Below are 24,725 nucleotides of genomic sequence, written 5' to 3' on the forward strand. Positions count from 1 at the left end.
TGAGAAATATCTCAGATTTCCTGCTTGTGACACACCTGACTTTAGCACTCAAAATCCCACTCAATTTGCCAATAAGTAAAGTAAGTTCCACCAAATGATCGACATCCCTAACCAAAGCAAGAGGGTGATGTGCCACCCTTCATGTCTGTGTAATACACCTCGGTACTGTCTGCTATCACTGGTTGGATAAATTGAACCTTGATGGATAAATGATTGCCTAGCCCACCTAGTCCGAAGCTGTTGCATGTCTGGTACACAGACAGGAAAACTCAAGACACAAGGTCTCTGTCCCTCCAAAGATATCGGAGAGGGTTCCTGGTTCAGGTAGTAGAAACCTGTGACTATATACCTAATAATGGTTGAAGACAAAAGGCTGTAATCCCGTGGGCATGTGCCTCACCGCTACCGTACGCTCTCAAACTGTGCCTATGTGCAAGCAATGAGCAAAGCATCATGTATGGACAAACTGCCAAGCGGCTCACTGAAGCTACACAAGTCCTGAGGGACGCAGGGGTACACGTCCCAGCCTGAGTAAAGTGCCCTCTAAGCCTGGACAGGTATAGCCTGGCAGCAAACTCACTTTTCTACAACGGTCAGCTGAGCCTTTTACAATCTTTATGAATCTAAAGAGTAGATAGCTACTAGCAGTTGTTAAGGATCTTGATGCTTATTCTGGTAAGCTGCCATTCATGAGCCACTCTACTGAACCAAGAAGAGCAGGCAACTTCATTTAAGATAGGCACTTACTTCAAGACGCCCTTGAGACACATATAACTTCAAGAATGGAACCTTATACTGGGAATGGTTCAACTTGTAATGGGGATTGGCTTTTAACTCTGTATCTATTATACACATTTTCATTCTGCAAACTTCTTGCCTCAGAGAAAATACATCTGATCAGTAGTGATCCAGGACCCTGGTATGTTCGATGCCTGAATTCAGGAGTTATGATTTCATTTGCTTTTAAACGTGATTAGTTTCATAGCCATTCTTACTTCATGTGAGAAATACTTTCTTTTCAAAGTGTGCAAGTCCTACCTGAACTTATGGCTCCCATAACTTCACCTGTTTCATGCTTCTGGTATAAAGGAACTGCTGAGAGAGGCACAGGGTAGCATCAGCCTCCCAGAACCACAAGTTTGACTACGTGACAACTACCCGCGCTGGGGAGGGAGAAGTGGGCACCACAGGCGAGTGAGAGCTTCAGCCTTTCCTGCCAGCTTCTGACATCTGATCCTCCACTTCGCGATGAGTTCCCACGTTCCAGCAGAGAAACCCCGCTTCTCTGCGCCCCGCAGAGCCCACATACGGAGCACATCACCCAGTCCACACCTAAGCGACCCAAGGGCACACCTCATTACGTGATGGGCTGAAGAGGCTCTTCACTCCCAGCTCCCCACTGATTTAAGCACTAAATGATAATCTTTTATCAGGATCAGTATTTAGCATAAAGCTTGGGCAGAGCGGAGCCAAAGGATGGCAATTTATGATGACCTATGTTACAAAGCACGTAAGCTATTTTTGCCTCATTTATTATGACCTATTTTCATGGTAGAGACAATAAGTTGGAACTAACTACCAAAATGTGACTCATATATCCGCTGTTCAAGATTTTGAGTGCAATTCTGTAGCACAGTCTAGTAATTGGCTAACCCTCAGTCCTCTTCTACAGTAAATACTATTCATTATTTTTTGGCTGAGCCATTTTTTAAACTACTTTTGAATTCTTGGTAAAAAAAAAAATTAAATTAAATCTCTTCTCATAACTTACCACTTATTTAGTACATTGTAACAGACATCATAACATGTCTTCAAAGGCTAAAATCTAGTAAAAAGAGGTTTTGATGTTCATCTTATTCACACCGTTTGGCTTACTTCACAATACTTGAAAATTAAAATGCTTCCCACAATTTTGTTTTTTTGTTAAGACACCGTTCACACCTCCTTTAGATTCATGGCTGCAGCTCATCTTTTCTTTTTCCAAAGAGAGCTCTGTGAGTATTCTAAGGCCTAAACTGCTGGCAGGAAATTGTTTAGCTTGTTTGTGACAAAACAGAAACAAAATAGAAAAGCTGTAGCAGAGAAGTGATTTCTTTGCAAAAAATACTTCCCCATTAAGACCACCATATAACCCTTTTTCACAACTACAGACCAAGGTGTCTGAAGCAAAGTGATGACTAAACAAAAAGAGAGTATTCGGTAAGCATAAAATAAAAGCAAAGAGGAAATTTTAAAAGTCATACCAAAAAAATCTCGTTATTTATACAGAAAGTCTGCCAAGTCCTTTAGCTCTGAAAAAGAGATGTAATTTCTTAATTCTTTAGTGAAGCAACCATGTTCGGGTTTTTTTACTAACTATATGCACTGCCTTCTGTCTCACGTGTATTTATTTTTTAAAGTCTCAGTCATACAACTGTGCCTTCTCAGAAAACCACTGAACTTACTGAATCAACTTCTGTCCATTATTTTGGTAAATCAAGAGGGGCTTCTTTAAAGCATCAGCCACTGCAAGACCTCCTTTGTGAAGTTACTCAATTATCCTCCTCCTCTTTGTCCTAAGAAGAGCAATCATACCTTCTTTATTTTGCAAAAAGACATGACACAGTATCTCCTCATACTAATAACATCTCCAACTGGTTTGAAGAATTATTCATCCATTTTTCTTCCTTTTTCCTCCACCCCAATCAAATAATTAGCTGCCCTACAAATATGAGGAGAGGGAAGAGAGATACATAGACCATCATTGGAATGGAGACAGTTCATTCCATGATGGAGAGGGATATTTTATCCCTTGTGTGAAAGGATACCAGATCCTTAAAACAAAAATGTTGTAGCAATCCACGGTCATAGCAGAACTTCTACAGATAGGAAACAACTGATGTTTCTAGGATGTAATGACGACTTCGAGATTGCTTTTCTTCAGATCAAGTAACATGGGGCACCAGCAACAGTAAGCCCATTTGCAAACAATAGCCGAAATTATCATTTGTACAGAATTGTTTGGCACAGACATCTACAATTAGATGCAGGATTTCCTTTTAAATTCCAAAGGGATTTCCACATCCCCGTCTTCCTTTACTATGGTTGAACATGAGGAACAAACAAGGTGTTCCTACTTCCCGAAAGAGGAAGAGAAGAGGGGGAAAAAACCCACAAGCTGCCAGTAAAGACAGAAAGAAAAGCTGATTTTCTTAGAGTTGATCATCCCTACATAGACTGAAAATAACCTTCAAGGGTCAACTATTAAGCCAAAAAGGTGGCCCCCTATTCCCACATAGGAAAGAAGGCATTGTTTATTTTCCTGAAATAATTTAATCACAAAACTTTTAGAATACAAACACCCACTCCTTCAGAAAAACGAAGTGCTGTGGTAAGAAAGCTGTTGTTATTTTGCCTTATTTTGATAGAGACACAGCAGACAAATAAAACACAACAAAATCAGGAGGTGGGTGGCTTTAAATACACAGGGTTGCTTAATTTTTAATTTTAGTTTTCATCCTTGTATTATATAATAAAGCCAGAAGAATGGTAAATGTTGCCTGCAGTTCTCCATTTTCCCCCACTAGGTGTCTTCTTCACTTTTTCAGGGTCAATTCAGACTATACACAGCAAGGAGGTCTCTGCTTACAACTCATTCTCAGAATTGTATCTTATTGTTCAAAAAGAAATGCAAGGGGGAGACCTGTACGAACTGTAACTCTTTGAGCAACAACAGAATTTGCAGTTCTGCAACTACAGGAACGATCAAAGCTTCCATGCCATGCGGTACCTCCCTTTCATGGGGAGTCAAAGTGGTTTTCACTCTTTACATCCAGTTGTGCAGGAAAACTGGTTAAGCAGTGCAGGTCTATAAATGACCCCATTATACCTGTTTTCTGCTGTTCCAAAGATCTGTTGCTATGCTACCTAAAGATCTATAGATGGCAGCATTGATGCAGTAATTAATCTTCACCACAGAAGAGGTCAACACGCATTTCACAAAACCGTTTCTTGCTGGAGGGAAAGCCCCATTTTCAAATGGCAGAGACCTTAGCACCAGGCAGTGTAAGCATTGGGCCAGGAACTGTCTGGCAGTGAAGAGCAGCCAGATCCAGGATCACTACTAAAAGACACTACACCAAGCACTCATCCAATAAGTGTGACAGTTTAGGCCCCATCGTCTCGGAAATAAACTACATCATCTAGGCTGTAATGAGCACTGTGAGCCATGGGCTGCTTTAAAGTGTACATACTTTAAAGTGTGTGTGTGTCTGTAAAAAATATATATATTTTTGTAGTTGAATAGTTGGTCGGAAAGTACAGAGTCTTGTACCTGCAGAGACAGTGACTTCTCTGAAATCATCTGCTCACAGCCAGCTCTGACGTCGTCCTTTGCCAGCTCAGATGGCCGTGTCCCAGCGTTCAGGTACACCGAGCGTACTCACACTCAGCTTCTCCTCCGTTCCCCTCCAAGGACAGTGCTGAGCCTACACACCAAGCAACCCTGCCCTGCAGAAATCCTAACTAACCAGACCCACTGCTATGTGGCAGGTAATAGAGCTGTTTTGTCCCGGTCTGGATTACGCCAGCCCCTTTACCATCTCGAACGCTCCCCCTCACGTCAGCTCAACTCCACCACAGCACACCAGGCTTCAAAACCTGAACACATGATTGTGTTTGTTAATCTGTGCCAGACACAGGTGGCACAGGCAGAACAACATTAGAAGACTGTCACTTCATCAAAGCACCGCACACAGGAATGCAACACACAGCAAGGTGCCCTTGAACTTCAAGGACAGCGTGTATTCTAATTCAAATCTTGCACAACTCACTCTCACTTCAGGTACTTCTGATTAAACACTTCAATGGCATGCTAAAGTGTATGTAGCAATTTTTAATTGTTTCATTTCTGATTACATATACTCAAGGCTAGTAACTGAGCAGAGGTCATCCAAGCTCCTTAACTCTGGACGAGTCAAAAACGATTTTCCCTACTTCTACACTAGACTTCATCAAAAGAATCTGAGTATAAGCAGCTCCCAGTAAAGACATTTCTCTTGAAACATTAACTCTATCATATCATATCAAGTTTCAGAACAGTACTCCTAAGCACCTGAGACTTTTAAGAGCAGTTTAATAGTAAAAATATCACATACTACATACTTAGTAAGGAAAGAGTATTTGAAAAAGCTCTCCTAGACACTTCCAAACTAACTCATTGGATAGCTCCTGACAATGCATACAGAGTTAAAAAAGAAAAGAAAAAGGCTGAGTATTCATGCAGGTTTTAAACAACTATGAAATATTTGTCATGAGAAATCTGTACTTTTTGGGAAAAAAAAGCTGCTTCCCAACCCAACAGAACACAGGTGGAAAACACAACACAGACACAACATTTTAAGAAATCTGCCAAAGGCAATAGGGGTTCATCAAGAAGTATGGAGCTGTGTTGGTATTTGCCATGAGCTAATACTAAACTACATATATTCTGAGATTGTTGCTGTGTAACAAACCACCGTCTCTAGTCCACTACCCCACTCTAAGACACCTTAGAGATGCAACTTTCATTTCAATTAATTTTTGAAGTATTGCTTCTTTCAAAGGCTGATGCTGCTGAACAGATGAACTGCAGGCCAGATGCGCTGTATATTTTTAGGGTATTCAGTGACACCGAGTGTGTCCTGGCTGCACAAGAGAAGGAGGGGAAAAAAACCCCAAACACCAAACAGGAGAAACATTGAATGTCAGTTTCATTATTTATTTTGTTTTGAAGGAAAAAAATCAGAAATTCCTTCCTCAAACCATACCAAATTCTAGCAAAACACAGAAGAGAAAGCAAAATGTGACCGTAATCAGGATGTCAGGCACAGCTAACGAGGCTGCAGTCCTCTCAAGCTGCTCTGTTTCTCATCAGCTCTGCTGCACACAGCATTTATACTCACTCACAGGTTGAGGAGTGGGAGAGGAGGGACTACTGTGCCATGATGCAGCCTCTGAGTAACACACATATGGCAAAACTGGAAACAACTGCAATAAGTTTACGCATTCAGTGCCATGACAATTTTTAACCAGTAGTCTATTCTTAAACCTTCACTATGGTACAATACAATATGAGAATAAAAAATGAAGCACCATTTCATCAAGGTTGAGAACAGCAAACCAAAACTACACGTGAACTTGCCCACATCAAGCCGGTAAATTAACAAACGGACACATGGGAGAGTTGCTTCCTGCACCGCCAGTGCACTGGACTGTGCAAGAAGCTTCAGTTCTTTCTTTTCAATAGGTCCAAAAGATATAAAGTTCAGAAGAAGGACAACACAAGCTCAAGCCTGCTCCTTAACAAACTGAAGCGGAGGGTGATCCTTCTGCCCCTCTGCATGCAGAGCTTCTCTGTATCAGCTGGACAAAGCTTACATTACACGCTAAGCGGACAGGCAAAATATACTTTTCTGTACCGTGACTAAACCACTGAAGGAGAAAGACCCAGCAGTACATTATTCCTGCAAAAGCAATAGCATGAAGACAACGCCTTCAGTGCTGCACTTTCATTGTTGCAAGTGGTCAAGCTCGTTTCCTCTGAGGCTTGCTGCCAGTGAAGGCAGCATGATAGACCACATGTGCGCTCTGCCTTATCCTCAGACATGAAGTACATTGACTTAGCTTTTAACTACTCAAAAACGGCTTTAAGAGAACATAATGCAACTAAAATTATCTTCTTTGCTCTCCGAACTTCAGAACAGGAAAAAAAGACCCTGGAGGGAACTGAGCGTTTATTTCAGTAAAAGCTAGAGCGGTGGAAATACTCGCCCATCTGAGGAAAACCAATGCAAGACACTCATCTCTAGCTGATAAAACAGTACAGAAGGAGAAAGAAACAAAAATAGAGTCAGGTGCTTCCTACAACACAAACCGAAGCGCCAGGGGAACGTAGCACAGCAGAGCAGCCCACTGCCTCTCGCAAACCACAGTTAGCGCAACCCTCTGCTCGGGTGTTCACGTCCAAACGTCTGTCACCCTGCAGCTGCAGCCAGCCTGAGCACCTAGACAAGAAGGAGCACACGCTCACTGAAGTCCAAACACCTCTTTTCAGCACACCGCTGCCAGACAGAGCTGCCCCACCACGCTCAGGGGGAAAACCTTCCAGCCTGTCAGCTGCAGAGCAGTTCGGCTGCCTCTTCTCCTCCAGGCAGACTGTGAAAAGCCTGGGTGAAAGCAGAACACAGAGTGACATATATATGTTACGGCAAACCAGCTAGATGGCTAACCCGCCAGTAAACGCAACCGGGCTGCTGTTATCCACCTGTGTAAACTGCTAAGTCAGCCCTCACAAGGCATGACCTCCCCTGTAGGGTCAAGATGTCAGCCACCTTCTTCAGAAAAAACGAGACATAGCTGTGAAACCTAACCCTTCTGACCCTCCAGCAAGAAGACAGCAAGCCAAGAGGCATTTCACAGCACACAGCTTTTCCGATCCCAGCCTCAGCATCTGCCTGGTTTCTCTCCAAATCCAGAATGACTTTTGTACTCCCTGTTCAGCTAAGGGGGGCATTGTCTATCCACTTGCTTGTTTCGGTACATTCATAGTCCAGTTTAGGTGCGAAGGGACCTCCAGACTTCTGTACTTTATTTTTCCCAAAATAAAGTACTCTTGCCTAGGAGAGTTCAAAAGCCTAGTTATTCTCTTCCAGGAGTCATACGCTCTTTTTTAAACCTTTTAAAAATATGTATGTCACTGAATCTCAATGAGCTTTCACTGAACTTGAAAACAGTATGAGTGACTCATCCGGCTGAAGCATGCTCCAGAGTTGTTTTGCTAATGATAAAGCCACTGAAGAGTTTTCAACATTGGTTAGTCCTTTTAAGATATGCCTTAATCCTACCATATTAAGCACTTTTTAATAGATTTATATTTCTACAGGATGGTCTGGGTAAGATTTGCAGCTCATTGCATTTAAAAGGTCTCTGGAATGATCACAAAAATTGTTTGGTCTTAGTTCACCTAAACAGGAAAGACCAAATATTTAAAGATATTATTAATCTACACACTGATAACCATACCCAGGTCCCTCCCTGTGATTACTTCACCCATCACACTGACCTAAGCAAATACCTATGCACTACCACAAACCCATTCAGCTGAGATAAATTGCATGACTCTAGCAGAGAGGGTTTTTTTCACAGAAGCTATCTTTAGCACTAAGTGAGGATCACCTACCTACGTTCCTTTTACAGTCAGTGAAGACAGATGTCCCCACAAACAAACCTGATTCTGGCTACATCTGAACTGCAGGACTTTGTTGCTTCTGGCACCAGGTGCACATCCTGGCAAATTCTTCACTGCATGCCAGGAGGAGACTGAAACATTACTGTTCCGCTCCTCAACACACATCTCTGCTTCATTTGGAGGGGAAAAACCCAGGAGGCCTCAAGAGGTACCACACTCTCCATAGTGTGCTTCAATGTCCCAAAGACTGCCAGTCAGAGACCTGGAGCTAGTGAGCAGTCTACAGAGAATTTGGAATGATCTCCTCTGAATGGCTCTTTCAAAGGTTGGATCTTTTTTCCAGTTGACAAAGAGAAAACATAGGAAATTCGTCATCTTTACCTATTAGCCTTTGTGAATACTCTCATCCCACCAAAGATGTCTGTTGCAGTGGCACAGTTCAGAGATTTTAATCCATTTTAACAAAGGCTAAAACCTCTCTTCATACAGCATTCTTCTGCAAAGGTCCTAAATAGGCATGTTATTATTTTAGATGGCAAATAAAATATTGAAACACTGCTGTTGTGTTAGCAAAACATGGTAAGTACAGGCATAAACAAGGCTGTGAATTCAAGTGAATCAAACTTCTCATTTCAAATGTAGCAAGTTTCTGTCACTTTCAGACTGACTACTATCCAAGGCAATATAAATAAAATGGGGATTTCCACAAAAAACAGACTACACTCTACAGAAAATACATTTACATTGTGCTTATGAGAAGCTTCTGCATAACCAAGATGCGTATTCTTGCAGATAACTTTGCATGTAAATGTGAACTAAAAATATGCTTTTATTATATCACAAACATTTAAAAACGTATTTTAAAAGAGATACATAGCACAACACCCCAGTTTGACCACACTGGAAATATTGTAAAAGCTTGCCTGTTGAAAGGTATGAGAAATATCAGTTCACAGACACCGCACGTATGTGAAATATTAAGTATGACCAATAGAAGGGCTCAGAACTAGCTAGATTACGTCATTGTTTCCTGCCTGTGAAAAGGAGCTATTTTAGCTAAGTGAAGCTGAGCAGAGAAGAGGAAGTATAAACCTTCTACAGATTTGGGGCTATGAAAGGAGCATCTCTGAAGCAACTTTGCAGTGCACAAAAGGTGAGTAACAATCCATTATGCTATGCTAACAAAGTAACTTGGATGTTTATGTATGTTGCTAAGACAGACTTCTTTCTTCAGAAGCTGAACACAGGCATTAATTCTAGAACTAATGAAAAGATATTTAATTCTTTAATGCACTTTCAAAGTATCAGGAACATTCTATAAATAACATGTAAAGCAAAACGACTGCATCTGTAGAAGCATAGTACCATAAATACTGTTGTTTAGGATTTTAACAATAAATTTAAAGATATGCAGTAACTAAAAGCATTAGTAAGTATGTTATCACTAAAGGAAAAATGTTTGTTTTCATTAAACTAAAACCAGGAGAAGATCTTGTTGCTTGGTCTCTCTGTGCTTCACTGAAAACCATGTCCTCCTCAGGAAAATGTGAGCAAATGTAAGGGACAGCCGAAGGAAAGAAAAGGGGAGTGGGAACAGAGATACACACACAATCCTTTAAATGGAGTCACTGTTGCCTAACTCATAATACAAATATGGAGGAAGAGATTTAATTCTTTTGTTTTGTTCTGAAAATCTTTGTTCTCATACACAGCACCTAGATGGGCTTCACAATTCACATTAGATATTCAGGACCTCAGCTACCATTAAAAAATTAAAACAGATTGGTAAAACACATGGACCAGCATCAGAGTAATCATTCAAAATTAACACAGACAGATATCCAGAAACCGGTAACTCCAGGGGCTCTTCAGCAAGTGCTTTAATCAATACCAGTAAGTAAGTGTTCCCATTACAAAAAATGGCAACTAGGGCAAAACCATTCACTCAGAGGCACCCAAAGATCTTCTTGGGCTGACCTGGGAGACATCAACCTGAACTCCATGCAGACAAGTACTGATGAAGAAGCAAAACATCTGCATTCGTGTATAAATGCAGATAGGTAACTACACACTTTCAAAAAATCTCATTATTTCATACCTAAATAAATGTTAAATTTTAGATTCTTAAAAATTAAATTTAGGAGAAATACCTAATTATAACACTGACATGCATTTAAACCCAGAAAGTTTGAAAACAGTGTCTTCAACAACTAAACACCCCCCCCCTTTTTGTTACAGTAGGTCCATTCTTTGATACATCTCAAAACTGGCACAAACTTGAAATAAACAGTAAATAAGGCATGGAACCACAGGTTTTCCTGATAGAAGCTCATGCCAGATTCAGCTTCCTCTCTTCTCATCAACATCAGCCTGCTGGTTCTTTTGGAAACAGGACCTGAGCAGAAACACAGTCACTGCAAGCCCAAAGGAGAGAAGAGCAAAACCAAAACCAAAATCCATACTGTTTATTAACATTCATCTACAAAAAAATGAATTCTTCTACCTATCCTATACATTACTACTCAATTCACCTGTTAAATCAGTCAGGATCTTGAGATAGGTAGTCATGCACTGTGTCATACACAACCACTAGCAAGAGAGGAAAAAAACAGAACAAAAGAGAAAAAAAACACTTAAAAAGTGCAGGGGCTGGGGGGGGGGGGGTGTTAAGCAATATTTGGACAATTTTATGCAACAGTAATGAAAGTGGGACAGTATGCCAGAAAATCTCTCAACTGTGCTACAAGCATGGGCTACAAAAATTTTCTTTCAAGCATATGCTATCCACCTTTCAATAAGGTCTGCTATCACTCCATAATTTTTATTTTTAGTGTTCTTCACACAATGAGGTATTTTAGAAGGAATTCAGAAGGATGCCCTCCAAACCTTTTTTTTGTCAGTACTATACACATAGCTTTTCCCACACAGAACATGAATTCTGTTACATCTGACCAGAAAACATGTTTTTGTTTTGTACAGCTAAAAAAACTATCTTTGAGACAAAAGTTTAGGGCTAAATATTTGTATGCATGATTTTTTTTTTACATATCTGTAAACTGGAGAATTGTAAGAAAAGTCCAAGGCAGAAACTAACCTGAAGAAACATTTAATAGGTCATACTTAAGTTAGTTACTTTATGGATACTCTTGTCAAAAGCAGCTGATATTTGCTAGTGTAGGACCCGGATGCTAGATTAATGAACAGTGGTTCAGTCCCCTGTGTATTCCTATATCACTGAAAAAAGTACCCGGTTACATTACGGTGAACACATAAACCAGATGAGCAGTAACAATAAGCTTTTTTTTCACGCATTCTCCACTTTTGGAGATAAAACACACAGGAACTATGCACTCTTCTGCTCTTGAGAACAGTTTTGGTGCCTAACTTACTCCGTAGAAGTTACTTGGCTGCCTGTCACAAGTGGGAAGACCAGACAACCAACTGACTCCTTCCTCCTCCTCTTCATAAAGCTGCCACAGGGCTGGGTAAAAGGCCAAACAAGAGGAACCCTCCCGTGCAAAGTCACAAAACTGTGACCTCAGCAAGAGCCAGGAAAGCAGGGGGATGCGGGTTAACCAAAGCACCCATGCAAACACCAGGTAAGGTCCGCCATCCCCAAATGGCTGCCCAGTAAACCAGGCGATAATCTCTTTCGGCTCTCATCACCTGAGTCTGCGTAACGAGATTTCAGATGTCCAACCCCTGTGACCAAGAAGCAGAGAGAAGCAACACAACCATGCTCTGAACAGCTGGCTACCAGTCAGCAACTCCCCCCCAACAAATACTGTTCACATAGGGCCTGGCTGGAGACTGCGCTGCTTCCATCTTTTTTACTTTTTTAAATAGGAAGTCTATCAATCCATTCATCTCATTCAGAAGCTATTAAGATAGCTTTTTAGTGTCTTTTATGAGCAACAGCACGCACCTATTCTTTTGGGAGCTAAGTAGTTCCTACACAGATAAAATGCAAAGTCAATACTTCACTTTTCATATCCAAATGTCACTACTTGCCATGCTCACTTATTTCTTTTCAAACTAGTCTTAGTCATTAGTTTTTCAACAGGGACAACTTGAAGAAATATTTTCTTTAGAAAATAGCTCTCTTACCTCAATTACAGCTGTTTCAATCTAACTATCCACTACTGAAGCACACACAGAGCACCTGGTCAATCTTGACCTTTTGATTCCTTATATTAGAAATCTCTTAAGTAATTAAAAATATTTAATTAAAACTAGCTTATAAATACTATTTCTCACAAGTCTGACAGTACACGTACTTCCTTCAGAGCACAATTATGTATTTGTAGTCAGAAAAAAACAACAAATCTAGCACATTTTCACAGCTAAACAATACAATCTCATCACTAAGCCCCATCCTACAACAATCATCTTGTTTGTTTTTAAAGAAAGCTTTTATCCGACTGAGAATAACTTTTCATATTTTATTTATTTATAGGGTATTTATGGAGTGCAAAAACTATTCCTAAGTTCAATTAAAATATGATGCCTGGAAGTCACCACCCTGAAGAATACAGGATTGCATCACTGGTCTTCTACAGCTTTGTGTTCACAGTGGGATTGTTAGTGAATGCCACTGCACTATGGGTTTTCAGCTGCACTACCAAGAAGAGAACAACTATAACTGTATATATGATGAATGTGGCATTACTTGACATAATTTTTATATTTTCCTTGCCTTTTCGGATAATCTACCACGGGAAAGAAACATGGCCTTTCGGAGATACATTCTGTCGCATTATCAGTGCTTTCACTATATTTTACCCAGCCATTGCTCTTTGGTTGCTCAGTTTTATAAGTGTAGACAGATTTATGGCTATTGTCCAGCCCAAACATGTCAAAGAACTAAAAAATACAAAAAAAGCTGTGCTGGCTTGCACTGGAATCTGGGTAATGACCCTTGCAACAACATCCCCATTGCTGTTTTTACAATCTGATCCAGACAAAGCCTCGAATTTCACCACCTGCACAAAAATGCTTGATATCATCCATTTAAAGGAAGTAAATACATTGAACTTTTCTCGCTTGATTTTTTTCTTTTTGATTCCTTTGTTTATCATGATAGGGTGTTACCTAGTCATTATTTATAACTTTATCCGCGGCAAGACTTCCAAACTGAAGCCTAAGGCCAAGGAGAGATCCATAAGAATTATAGTGACTCTGATTGCTCAAGTACTTGTCTGCTTTGTACCCTTCCACATTTGCTTCGCCTTCCTGATGCTGCAAGATGAAGATACAACTTACAATCCCTGGGCAGCCTTTACCACCTTTCTCATGAATCTCAGTACCTGCTTGGACATTATACTGTACTATATTGTTTCTAAACAATTTCAGGCGAGAGTCATCAGTGTAATCCTTTATCGCAATTACCTTCGAAGCGTGCGCAGGAAAAGTTTTCGAACTGGAAGTGTAAGATCACTCAATAATATGAACAGTGAAATGATATAAAAAGAGAAAAAAATGTCAGGGGATTTTTATAATGTAAACAAGTGAGTCTTTTTCTGAATTCTAGCATTATGCCTACACTGAAGAATGGTCTATAACCAGAAGTAACAGATAAATTTGTTGCACTGCAAATATGAGAGAAGCAGAATAATAACTGCACCTCTTTAAATTTGCTCAACAGCTTTTGTAAACCTGAAATGAACTAAAACTTAGTACCGGTGTTAAACTTTCCAAAGCTTTTGTCATCTCAAAAGATTGTGAATATTGTCAGATACGGAAAAGTGACTATTAGTATAATAAAGCAGACAACACTGAAGAATTATGATGCAACATATATATTGATTTTTTATATTTGCACAAACAAATGCTCCTGAAACTACTGTATATTCCACAGTTCTAAAATTAGCTTCATTCTCTCAAGATCAATGTCAGCACGACTTAAATAGAAAGCATATGTAGGTAACATTTATATTTCATTCAACTAAAAACTTCTTTGATGCCAATTTCTTTGTAACCGACAACATTCTGCAGCCATAGATAAAAATACCATCAAAAGGTATAATAGCCAAACTGTTTATTAGTTCCCTGTGGGTATGACGTGCACATTTATTACACCCTACTCTTGCACACAGTATCTTTTTACACAGATGAAAATACTGAATTTGTCCAGACACACTAGCAGCCTATGTCCCAGCAACAAACTTCAAGGTAGTAAACGTGATGAGTAACTGCAGTACTACTCAAGCTTTCAAGTCCTTTTGAATACTCACACATAACAAAAAATATATCTTTATAATGTCAAACACACACTATTTCCTCCTTATTAAATCAGTTGTTAGCTACTTTCAAGGGACACACTAAAAAGGCAGAAATAAAAAAAGCCTAATATGGTGTTTAATATTAAAAATCTCGCTCCAAGAGCTTTTATTATTACCTGAGAGTGTGCGACACATGAAAATTCTAGTCTCTATGAGGCTGATCTCACCTGTCAGAAGCTTAACCACAAAGGCTCTGCAAGCTCTACAGTTCTACTGTAACATGAACATCTCTTACTAAGTGCAGAAATCTCAAATATACATCATGGAAAACTGAACCACTAAATATCTTAAGGCTTTAAGAACTTCAGATGCAAGCACTAAATGGAATAACATGCTCTAGCAGTAAATTTTTGAAACACAAACATACAAAATAACAGTATGAAATGCATATAACTGCATATGCATTTAAAAGTGAACATGAAGATACGAATTACAGTTGTGCTGTCTTTGTGATTTAAGAAAGAAATCAGCACCAATGTGATTTCAGTTTTCAGATTCACTGAAATGAACAAAACGAAATATGGCAATAATTTGTGCACTGCAAGCCGTATTTCAATCATGCTGATAGTGGAAATGGGAATAACAGAATGGAAAGTAATCAATATATGGATAAATTATAAATTAATTAACCACAGATCACAACTAGGAAATGAATGTTTGAAAATATAATAGTTGTGCCAAGAACCTTTACACTGTATCTCAAGATTAAATTTAAAGGGTTACATGAAGAAAGTTTTTTTTTAATTAAAATCTGCACAAAATAATCCTTTGAAACTGTATCTAAAATAACCAATCCATTAGGAGCTACTTACAAACCAGAAGGCAAGCTGTTGATGGTGATGCCAAATATATACTGAGCGATTTCTACAAGGAGAAGATCAAACAAAGCTGAGAGCATCCAAGCACCCAGTAAAAAGGACTGGAAAGACAAAGTTTTATTTGAATTAATTCAACAGTTTAAAAATAAGGTTTTAATGCATCTTTAAATAAAAGAAAAAACAAGAAAACTACTATACTAGTTCAATTAAGACAAATAAAATCTTTAGCACAACATAATTCCAGATCTACACATCTAGATACTGAAGAATGGTTAGATTTGTTACCAAAATTAATTCTATGGGTCTGATAACTTTCAACTGACACAGCTGCAAACTTTAATTAGAATAACCTATTGACTACAAGATACTATCAATATAAATTTAGATTTATGGAAACCAAACTCTCTTTAAAACCCTTTAACATATATCTCTATACAAAATGTCAGTAATAAAACTGCTATATTAATCCAAGACTACAAAATTCTACACAGTGTAGAAAACAGTTTGTTTAAAAAAAAAAGTAACTGGAACTTACTGAAAATTTTCTGCTGCCGTATCTTCTTTCAAATATTCTAAAGTTGTAAATGAGCAGACTGCTGCAGAATGTGTCTTTCAGATCAAGACATATTGTTCTCCCACATACAAGTCTCCAAATCTAGGAGGTTAAAGATTGTCATGTTAAGTCTCTCTTCCTTCAAGGAAATTCTTTACAGAATTTGTGCTCAGAGTGAAAATAAAATACTAAAGTCAGATAACAGAAATGCAGTACATTTAAGGAGGGAAGTAAAGAGAGTAGAATGTTATGGAGAGTTCAAGAAGTCTGTTTAAAAAATAAAATATTTTCAGGGAAGAGGTCTACCTGTTATAATAAATCGACAATTAAAATGAAGTCAAATACATTTTTATGTCCCTAGTTCACATTTACAAATAAAAATGGAAATCACAACCCTAGTGAATTGTAGAATTACAGAAAAAAAATATTTTTGAAGTGACCTCCAGATACCAACTAGTCCAGTGTACTGCTCTAAGCAGGTCTAATCAGATTGGCCTCTCTCAGCCAGTGTTCGGCCACCCCCATGGTTTAAAAAACTAAATCAAATCCCTACATCTAGGCAGAATTTCCCATGTTCTACCTTGTGTCCACTACCTCTTGCACCACCTCAGTGCATCTCCAAGCAGAGTCTGGCTCCAGCTTCTCTATAGCTTCTGATCAGGTACTTGTAGACAGCAACAAGGTGTCTCCTCTTTGCCTTCTCTTCTTAAGGCTGGATAGACCCAGTTCTCTCAGCCTCTCCTTGTGTGTCAGGTGCTCCAACCCTCTGACTGTCTTGGCAGACCTGCTCCACCGTGTTCATATCTTTCTCGTACTGAGGACCCCAGAACTGGGCACTAGTAAGACCACATCTAGAGCACCGTGTCAACTACAGGAACAGAGTCACTTGCCTTGACCTACTGGTTACACTCTCACTAATACAGTCCAGGAGACGGCTGGCCGCCTTGGCTGCAAGAGCGCACTGTTGCTTTCTGTCATCTGGGGTTATTCCGTCCCAGAAGCAGGACTTTCCAATTCACCAAGTTCCCGTCAGCCCATTTCTTGGGCTTGCCAAGGTCTCTCTGAATAGCAGCCCTGCCTTCCAATATATTCCCACCAATGTTCAATCACCCACAAACTTGCTTAGAGTGTACTTCATCCCATCATCCAGGTCACTAATGAAGACACTAAATAGTACTGGTCCCAGTACTGATCTCCGAGGGGCCCTCCCCTAATTAATACCTGCCTAGTGGACTTTGCACTAATGACCATAACTCCACTGAGACTCCAGCCAATTTTCCACCCATCTTCTTGTCCAGTTACTCGGTACATAGCTCACCAATTTGTCTTCAAGCACACAACGGGAGATTGGGTTAAAGGACCTGCCAAAGTCAAGGTATGCAAAATCCACTCACTCCCCCTTGTCCGCAGCACCACTTGCCTCATCGAAGAAAGCAACCAGTTGGTCAGGCATGCTTTCAAAGAATCATAGAATGGTTGAGGTAGGAAGGGACCTCTGGAGACCATCTAGTCCAACACCCTCACTCAAAACAAAGTCAACTAGAGCAGGTTGTTAACTGACCATGTCCAGTCTGGTTTTGACTATCTCCAAGGAGGGAGACTACACAACTTCTCTGGGGAAACTGTTCCTCTGTTCCATCAGTCTTACAGTAAAAAACCTTTTTCTTTAAATGGAATTTCTTGTATTTCAGTTTGTGCCCATTGCCTCTTGTCCTTTCACTGGGCCTGGCTCCCATACCTTCCCATCAGGTATTTACACACAGTGGTGAGATCCACCCTGAGTCTTCTCTTCTCCAGGCTAAACAATCCCAGCCCTCTCAGTCTCTCCTCATATGCCAAATACTCCAGCCCTCTCCGCTGGACTCTCTGCAGGATGTCAAGGTCTATCTTGTACTCCAGGGCCCAGCATAAGGGACAGCACTCCAGATGTGGTCTCATCGAGGCTGAGAGGAAGGATTGCCCCACCAGCCCAGAATGCTGCTGGCCTTTTTAGCCACAACACTGCATTGCTAGCTCATGTTCAACTTGGTCTCCAGTAGGACCCCCAGGGCCTTTTCTGTAAAGCTGATTTCCAGCTGGTCAGCCCCCAACTTGTACAGGTGCATGGGGTTACTACTCTCCAGGGGCAGGACTTTGCAGTTGTCTTTGATAAACTTCATGAGGTTCCTGTTGATCCTTTTCTCCCGTGGCAGCAGAACTAACTGATGTATCAACTACTCATTCAAGTTTTAAATCATCTACAGGCTTGTTGAGAGCATACTCAGTCCTGCTGTCTAGGTTATAAACAAAGACACTAAACAGTATTGGCCCCCATATTCATCCCTGCTGTACACCACTAATGACTGGCCTCCAGCTAGACTTTGTGCCACTGATCACAACCCTGCGAGCCCATCAGTTCAGCCAGGTTTCAGTCCACTGCTCATTTATCTTATCTGTACTTCATCAGTTTGTCTAAGGATGTTATGGGAGACAGTGTAAAAAAGCTATACTAAGGTCAAAATAAACAACATCCACTTCTCTGCCCTCACCCACCAAGACAGTAATCTACCTCATCACAGAAGGCTGTCAGGTTAGTCAAGATTTCCACTTCATAAATCTGTGCCGACCACCCCCAATCACTTTATTGTTCTTTGGGTGTCTGAAAATGATTTCTAGGAGGACTTGTTTCATGACCTTCCCAGAGATCCACATGATGCTGACTGGCCTGTAGTTTCCCAATCTCCTTTTCTGCCCTTCCTGAAGATTAAGAATGACATCTGCTTTCTTCCAGTCCTCAGGAACCTTCATAGACTGCAATGACCTTTCAGAGATAATCCAGAGCGGCCTCACAATGACACGAGCCAATTCTTTCAAGACTAGTGGGTATATACCATCAGGTCCCATGGACTTGCATATGTCCAGTTAGTTTAAATGCTCCCTAGCCTGAGTTCCCTTCACCAAGTTTAAGCCTTTGTTGCTCCAGACTTTTGCACTGATCTCAGCAGCCTGGGACTGCTGAAACCAAGTCTTACTAGTAAAAAAACAAGGCAATGCAAGCACTGAATACCTTGGCCTTTTCCATGTCTTCTGTCTCCAGGTCCCCATTCCCATGCAGCAGCAGGCTGACATTTTCCTTAGTCTTCCTTTTGCTGATATTCCTGTAGAAGCCCTTCTTGTCCTTCGTGTCCTCTACCAGATTCAGCTACAGCTGGGATTTAGTTTGCATGCTCAGACAGTGTCTCCATATTCCTCTCAGGTCACCTGATCTGCTTCCACCTCTTGCGTACTTCATCTTTATGTCTGAGTTTAGTAAGGAGCTCCTCATTCATCCATGCAGGCCTCCTGACGCCTTTGCTTGACTTCCTGCACACTAGATGAGCCATTCTTGAGCTTGGAGGACACGATCCTTGAAAACCAACCAGATCTGCTGGTACACTCTTTTTTCTGGAACTGTATCTCATAGGAGTCTTCCAAGCAAATCCCTGAACAGGTCGAAGTCCGCTCTTCTGAAGTCCAGAGTTGCAACCCGGCAATTTGCCTTGCCCCTCCTCTCAGGTCCCTGAACTTCACCATCTCATGGTCACTGCAACCAAGGCTACCCCCAATCTTCACATGCCCAACAAGTTCTTCCTCCTTGTTTGTAAGTATGAAGTCCAGACACAACATCTCCCCTCGTGAGCTCCTCCATCATCTGTGTTAGGAAGTTGCTATCAATGCACTCCAGAAACCTCCTGGACTGCTTGTGCTCTGCTGTGTTGCCCTCCCAGCACATATCAGGATGGTTAAAGCCCTCCATGAGGACCAGGGCCTGAAATCATGAGGCTTCTTCCAGGTATCTGAAGAAGGCCTCACCTACTTCTTCATGATCAGGTGGTTTGTAGCAAACACCACCACCAAAGCTGGCTGTGCTGGTCTGCCCTCTAATCCTGACCCATAAAGATTCAACTTCTTCACATCCCAAGACAAAGCTCTGTGTAGTTCTCTGCTGCTCTTTCACAAAAAGAGCAATTCCCCTCCTCGCCTGTCCTTCCTAAAGAGCTTGTATCTGCCTGTTGCAGCACTCCTATCATGTGAGCTAACCCACCACATCTCCATGACCCCAATGAGATCGTAGCCCTGTAATGGCATATGACCTTCAATTCCTCTTATTTGTTCCCTATACAGCATGCATTAGCATACAAACATTTCAGAGAGGCACCAAGTCACACTGATTTCCCAGAAAACATGTGGGAGTGTTCCACATAATGCTGTCCCACAGGCACTTCCTTATTTATGTGTATACACTTGTAGGTCCTTTTCAGTCTTGTTTTGCTGGTTACAAGATCCCTTCTGTTCACATCACCCTGTACCCTTTGCTGGCTAACCCAGTCCACTGCCTCCTCACTTGACTGTAGGTTGTCATCTCCCTCCTGTGTTGTTCCTGTCTTAAAAGTTCTCCTCACCAGGCTGGCCTGCCTGTTAGCAAAGATGCTTTTGTCCCACTTGGTCAGGTGGATCCCATCTCTTCCAAGTAGTTCTCAATCCTCAGAGAGGGTTGCATGGGCACAAAATCCAAAATCCTGTTGCCAACACCACCTCTGCAACCAATTGTGACCCACAGAATCTGTCTACCTCACCTTGGTTGGCTGCTCCCAGTCACCTTTGTGTCCTGCATGTTTTGAGAAATGGCTTCTAAAAAGATTTGCCCCACGACCTTCCTAGGGATGAAGGTAAGGCTGACTGGCCCAATGTTATCTGAATCCTCCTTTCCGCCCTTCCCGAAGACGGGTGTGACATTTGCCTTTCTCCAGTCATCGGGTACCTCCACCAAGTGCCGTGACCTTTCAAAGATGCTAGAGAAAGGTCTCACATTTCCAGCACCTTTGGCACCCTCAGAGGTAACCCATCTGGGTCTCATTAATTTACATGTGTCATTTTTCTCAATGGTGGATACTGGTGGACTCTCACAGACTCTGCTAGGAGGCTTAGGGACCTTGGAGGCCGGAGGGCAAAACACGCTAGTACAAGCTAATAAACACATCTGCCTGAATACCTCATCCTTTTGCATATTTCTTATCACTAGGTTCCCTGCCACAATGAGGACCGGGCACACACTCTCCTTAAGCCTTTCTTTTGCTGCAGATATACTTACAGAAACCTTCCCTGCTGCCTATCATCTCCCTCGCTAGTTTCCAGCTCAGCTTTGGCTCCCTGCTCCCTTTCCTAAGCCACAGCCTGCTGGGCATTTTCCCCTCTGTGGAAGTTCAAGTGCCAACACACTGCCTGAGCCTTACGTTTCTCAAGGTCTTTAGGCCTCAACCAATGCTTCTGCCTCTAACTTCCCCAGCATACCAAAGGACTGAACAAGAAGAAAGAAGTGGGACCTCATCATTCTAGCTGTCCCATGTCAACATGCCCAACATTAAAACCTAGCATGAGTACCACCCTTCCTGAAGTCGAAATTGGCTGTGACCTTGTAGCTGAACATTTCATGATACGCATTAACTGAACAGCCCTCACATAGACTATGGAAGTCTTCTAAGCCTAATTGCTCTTTAGTCAGCTTAAAAAATGCATAGGTCTAATGTAATCAAGATCTTCATTTTACATACTGCATCTTCACTGCTCTTCGAGGGTCTCCTTTATGGAGACAAAGATCATTTAGTTTTGGGCAGTACATATTTTGCCTTCCAAATCAAATGTACTCTTCTTCAGCTGCACGCTTTATTTCCTATGCTCTCTACCAGCTTTAACAAGTGTTAATATCCAATATCTGAAATGTCTGTTCAGCCCCTGAAAAAATTCCATTCCATTAAACTCATCCCTGCAGACGAATTTATTCTAAACAAATTTTCTTTGAAGTGTTCTCATTTGAATATTAGCATCGGACAAGAGTTAAATGATCTGCTCTCCTTGATCTCAGAGGTATACAATTATATATATATATAGCTTACTCCAAAGGCTATGACAATAAATGAAACAACAATTTCAGGAAAGAAAAAAAAACCCAAACCCACAAATTCCCCAAAGCGCCACAATAAAAGTATCATAGCTTCTAGAGATACCTGTGAATGTTTATGCTTAAGACACAGTAAACATGGTTTCTTTGAATAAAACACAGCTACTACTGTTTTTCAGCAGATCAAACAAATGAAAAGAGATGACTCTTCTAAAGACAAACTACGAAACAAACAAATAACCAAACAAACCCCAAACCCACAAAATTTCCATTTAAAACTTCAATAGTTTCTCAGAGTTTCTCCTCCCCCTCTGCAAACACTTGGTTGTAACATTTTTAAAAGGCAGATGTTAATTTATGTGTTTTTGCTGCACAGCATTAACAAGACACTTGGAAAATATGAGCAGTGCTCTTGCAGAGTTGTAATCTACCTTATTACAACAAAGCTCTCGTTCTTGACAAGAAAGACCACAGAAAGTGCAACAACAACTATCACTAGCTAGGTCTAACAACCTTTTAAGGCTTGTAGGCTACAGCTGACATTCTCGAAGACATTAAGTTGACTACATACTTTTTTTTGATGTAACTGTAAAACATGTGGGCTAAGATAATTACAGAGGCCTTTCCTGACCCTTCTCTGTTGAGAGAAACTCCCCCATCACTTGGAATCTTGAAATTAGAAGCAGCAGTTCTATTCAACAGGCAAATTTTAGTTTCCCACAACTAACTAGAACAGAAGTTACAGAGTGAAAGTTACGGCCTCTGTGTTAAAATAAGTCATGTACAATCGGAGTACCCAACGACAATAGCCCTCTTCAGCCTCAAAACCTAAGCATAATAAGATATTGATATTCATATCAAAATACTTCTATTATTACACAGGTTAAATCACACTTCATTCACAGCAAGTATCCAAATGCCAGTGGCTGAAAGGAAAAATTATACAAACCCAATCATTTCCCAGACAAAAGAAAGAAGTGAAAAGCTATGTTGATCGTTTCAGATCAGCTTTTCTCACTTTTTCCAAAAAGTGGCATACTGGGGTGACATAAAAAAAGGCAAGAACAAGCTGGTCTACAACAGTGAACAAAGGGAAAGAACCAGAGGAGAAACAGATTGCGGGGGGGCGGGGGGAGGAATCACATAGAAGAGTGTAGTTTGCAGTCTCTTTCCACACAAAATGAACTCTTACCTGAAAATCCTCTTTTATAGCTTGTAGGTTATATGCAAAGAACTTCTGATAATGTTGGAAGAGCAGCGTCAATAGAACCGAGATGGCACTTGGGACTAGTAACAGACTCTTTGACAAAGGTGCTTTATCTTAAAGACAAAAACAAACAAACAAAAGCCATTTCAGAGAAAAGTCATTTAAATGACTTGAGAAATGTCATTTAAAAAGTGACATATTTAAACAGGGGATTGGAAAACATAATACCAGTGGCACCACATTGACTTTTTATCTCAACAACTTCCCAAATTCTCAACAACTTGCAAATAGATAGGAAAAACGCACCAACCAAAGGAAGTCTTTAGAGATATTAATGACAGTTAAATATTAATCAGACATTTTGTTTTCAACAGTCTCTCATGAAATTCATTGTTTGGCTATAATAAAACCAAGCTCTCTGCACCTATAGAGGTCATGCCTTCCTATGCAGCCCTCCTAAGGCTCAATCATGTTTCAGGAAATAAAACAATCACTCTTTTTCGCTAGCAAGATATACATGCACATCTAGTTAAAACAAATAGCTTTGCTTCCTTTGTGTTAGGGATTACGATTAGCTTTTTTTCTAGAGGCTATGAAGCAGGAACCACCTGAATAAATTGACTTTCTCTTCACCACACTTGGATCCACTGTTCAAGGAAACCTAACTACGTTAATTTACACAACATTCATCTCCCTTCCATTCAATTATTACAATTATTAATAAAGAAATTAATAAAATCAGGACATTTGTGAAATCAGAACTTCTTTCCCCCAGTAGCATGACTTTCAGAGAGGACACTCAGAAGAAAACAAGCAGAGAACAGAGAAATCTGCAGTACACGTTTACTAAAAAACCGCCAAGTGGAGTATCCAGCAGGAGTATACCCAGCAATTCATCCTAAGATGTTGGTGTAGTTGACGCAACGAAACACAAATTCTTGCCCAACAATTCAAGCAAATACAGAAACTCTGAAGTACTATTTCATCTATGACTTTTCTCCTTTTCACACATGCAACCTGAATCACATTTACTTCCTTCCCAAACATCCCAGTTATAGCACAGAATCTACTGATTTTCAGACAGCTGCTTTTTTCCAGGGTATTATGAAATCTGTAGCTCTGTTGTCATTGTTCTTAGATAACAAAAGAAGCAATAAGACTACTTTAAAAGTACTAATGGGAAGAAATGAGCAGGAGCACAGGAAGAACAAAACTGCATTAAAAAAGTTTAATACAGGAAACATTTAGTACTTGTCTAGATAAACTGACTACCATGAATGATTCCATCAACATCTGCTGCACAGCAGAAGAGCAAACTGCTATAAAAGGAAGATGGTAATAGGCACCAAAGCCAAGATTTTAATCATGGCACAATCCCACTGCCATCAAAAATATGGTTCTTACTACATAATTTAAGCATGATCCTCATTCAAGTTCTAACTGATGACATCAAGAACAACTTTGATGGGCCCTGTTACCTGTTCTCATTTCACACCACCTTGAAGTCTGCAGTCTTCTGATGTTCACCATGTGAAGAAAACATCTCCTCCTACATGTATCATAATATAAACCTGTAGTTAAAACTCTTCTTTCAGTCCACGACCATATCTTTGAGTTCATTATTTAATACAGATTCACTTTCCTTACTCCATTTAAGCAATTATACCTTGAAGAACTATCCTTCTCTAAAAATTAGACAGTGACTTGGATTGACACAGGTTAATATTATTCTGCTAACCATAA

At 40.5% G+C, this 24,725-nt stretch overlaps 2 protein-coding genes across 3 annotated transcripts in view; one reads left to right on the top strand and one right to left on the bottom strand.

The window, feature by feature from the left end:
* UBAC2 (UBA domain containing 2) overlaps nt 1–24,725 on the bottom strand; it is a 105,095-nt gene that overhangs the window by 70,642 nt on the left and 9,728 nt on the right. Inside the window, exons 2-4 of the mRNA XM_075045927.1 lie at nt 22,968–23,095; nt 15,841–15,960; nt 15,300–15,406 (exon numbers count right to left, since the gene is read on the bottom strand). Of these exons, the coding sequence (XP_074902028.1) occupies nt 15,300–15,406; nt 15,841–15,960; nt 22,968–23,095 (355 nt within the window). The remainder of the gene's footprint in view (nt 1–15,299; nt 15,407–15,840; nt 15,961–22,967; nt 23,096–24,725) is intronic.
* Nucleotides 9,284–13,686, top strand: GPR18 (G protein-coupled receptor 18). 2 transcript variants are annotated; one of them, XM_075045818.1, is made up of 2 exons: nt 9,284–9,359; nt 12,663–13,686. In XM_075045818.1, exon 2 carries the CDS (start codon nt 12,707–12,709, stop codon nt 13,670–13,672), a length of 966 nt encoding a protein of 321 aa, XP_074901919.1. In that variant the 5' UTR covers nt 9,284–9,359; nt 12,663–12,706; the 3' UTR covers nt 13,673–13,686. The 2 variants fall into 2 exon arrangements, with proteins under 2 accessions (XP_074901919.1, XP_074901920.1); XM_075045819.1 differs by lacking the exon at nt 9,284–9,359 and adding an exon at nt 11,750–11,805.

The sequence above is a fragment of the Buteo buteo genome, chromosome 14 (genome assembly GCF_964188355.1).
Source record: "Buteo buteo chromosome 14, bButBut1.hap1.1, whole genome shotgun sequence".
NCBI classification, from domain to species: domain Eukaryota; kingdom Metazoa; phylum Chordata; class Aves; order Accipitriformes; family Accipitridae; genus Buteo; species Buteo buteo.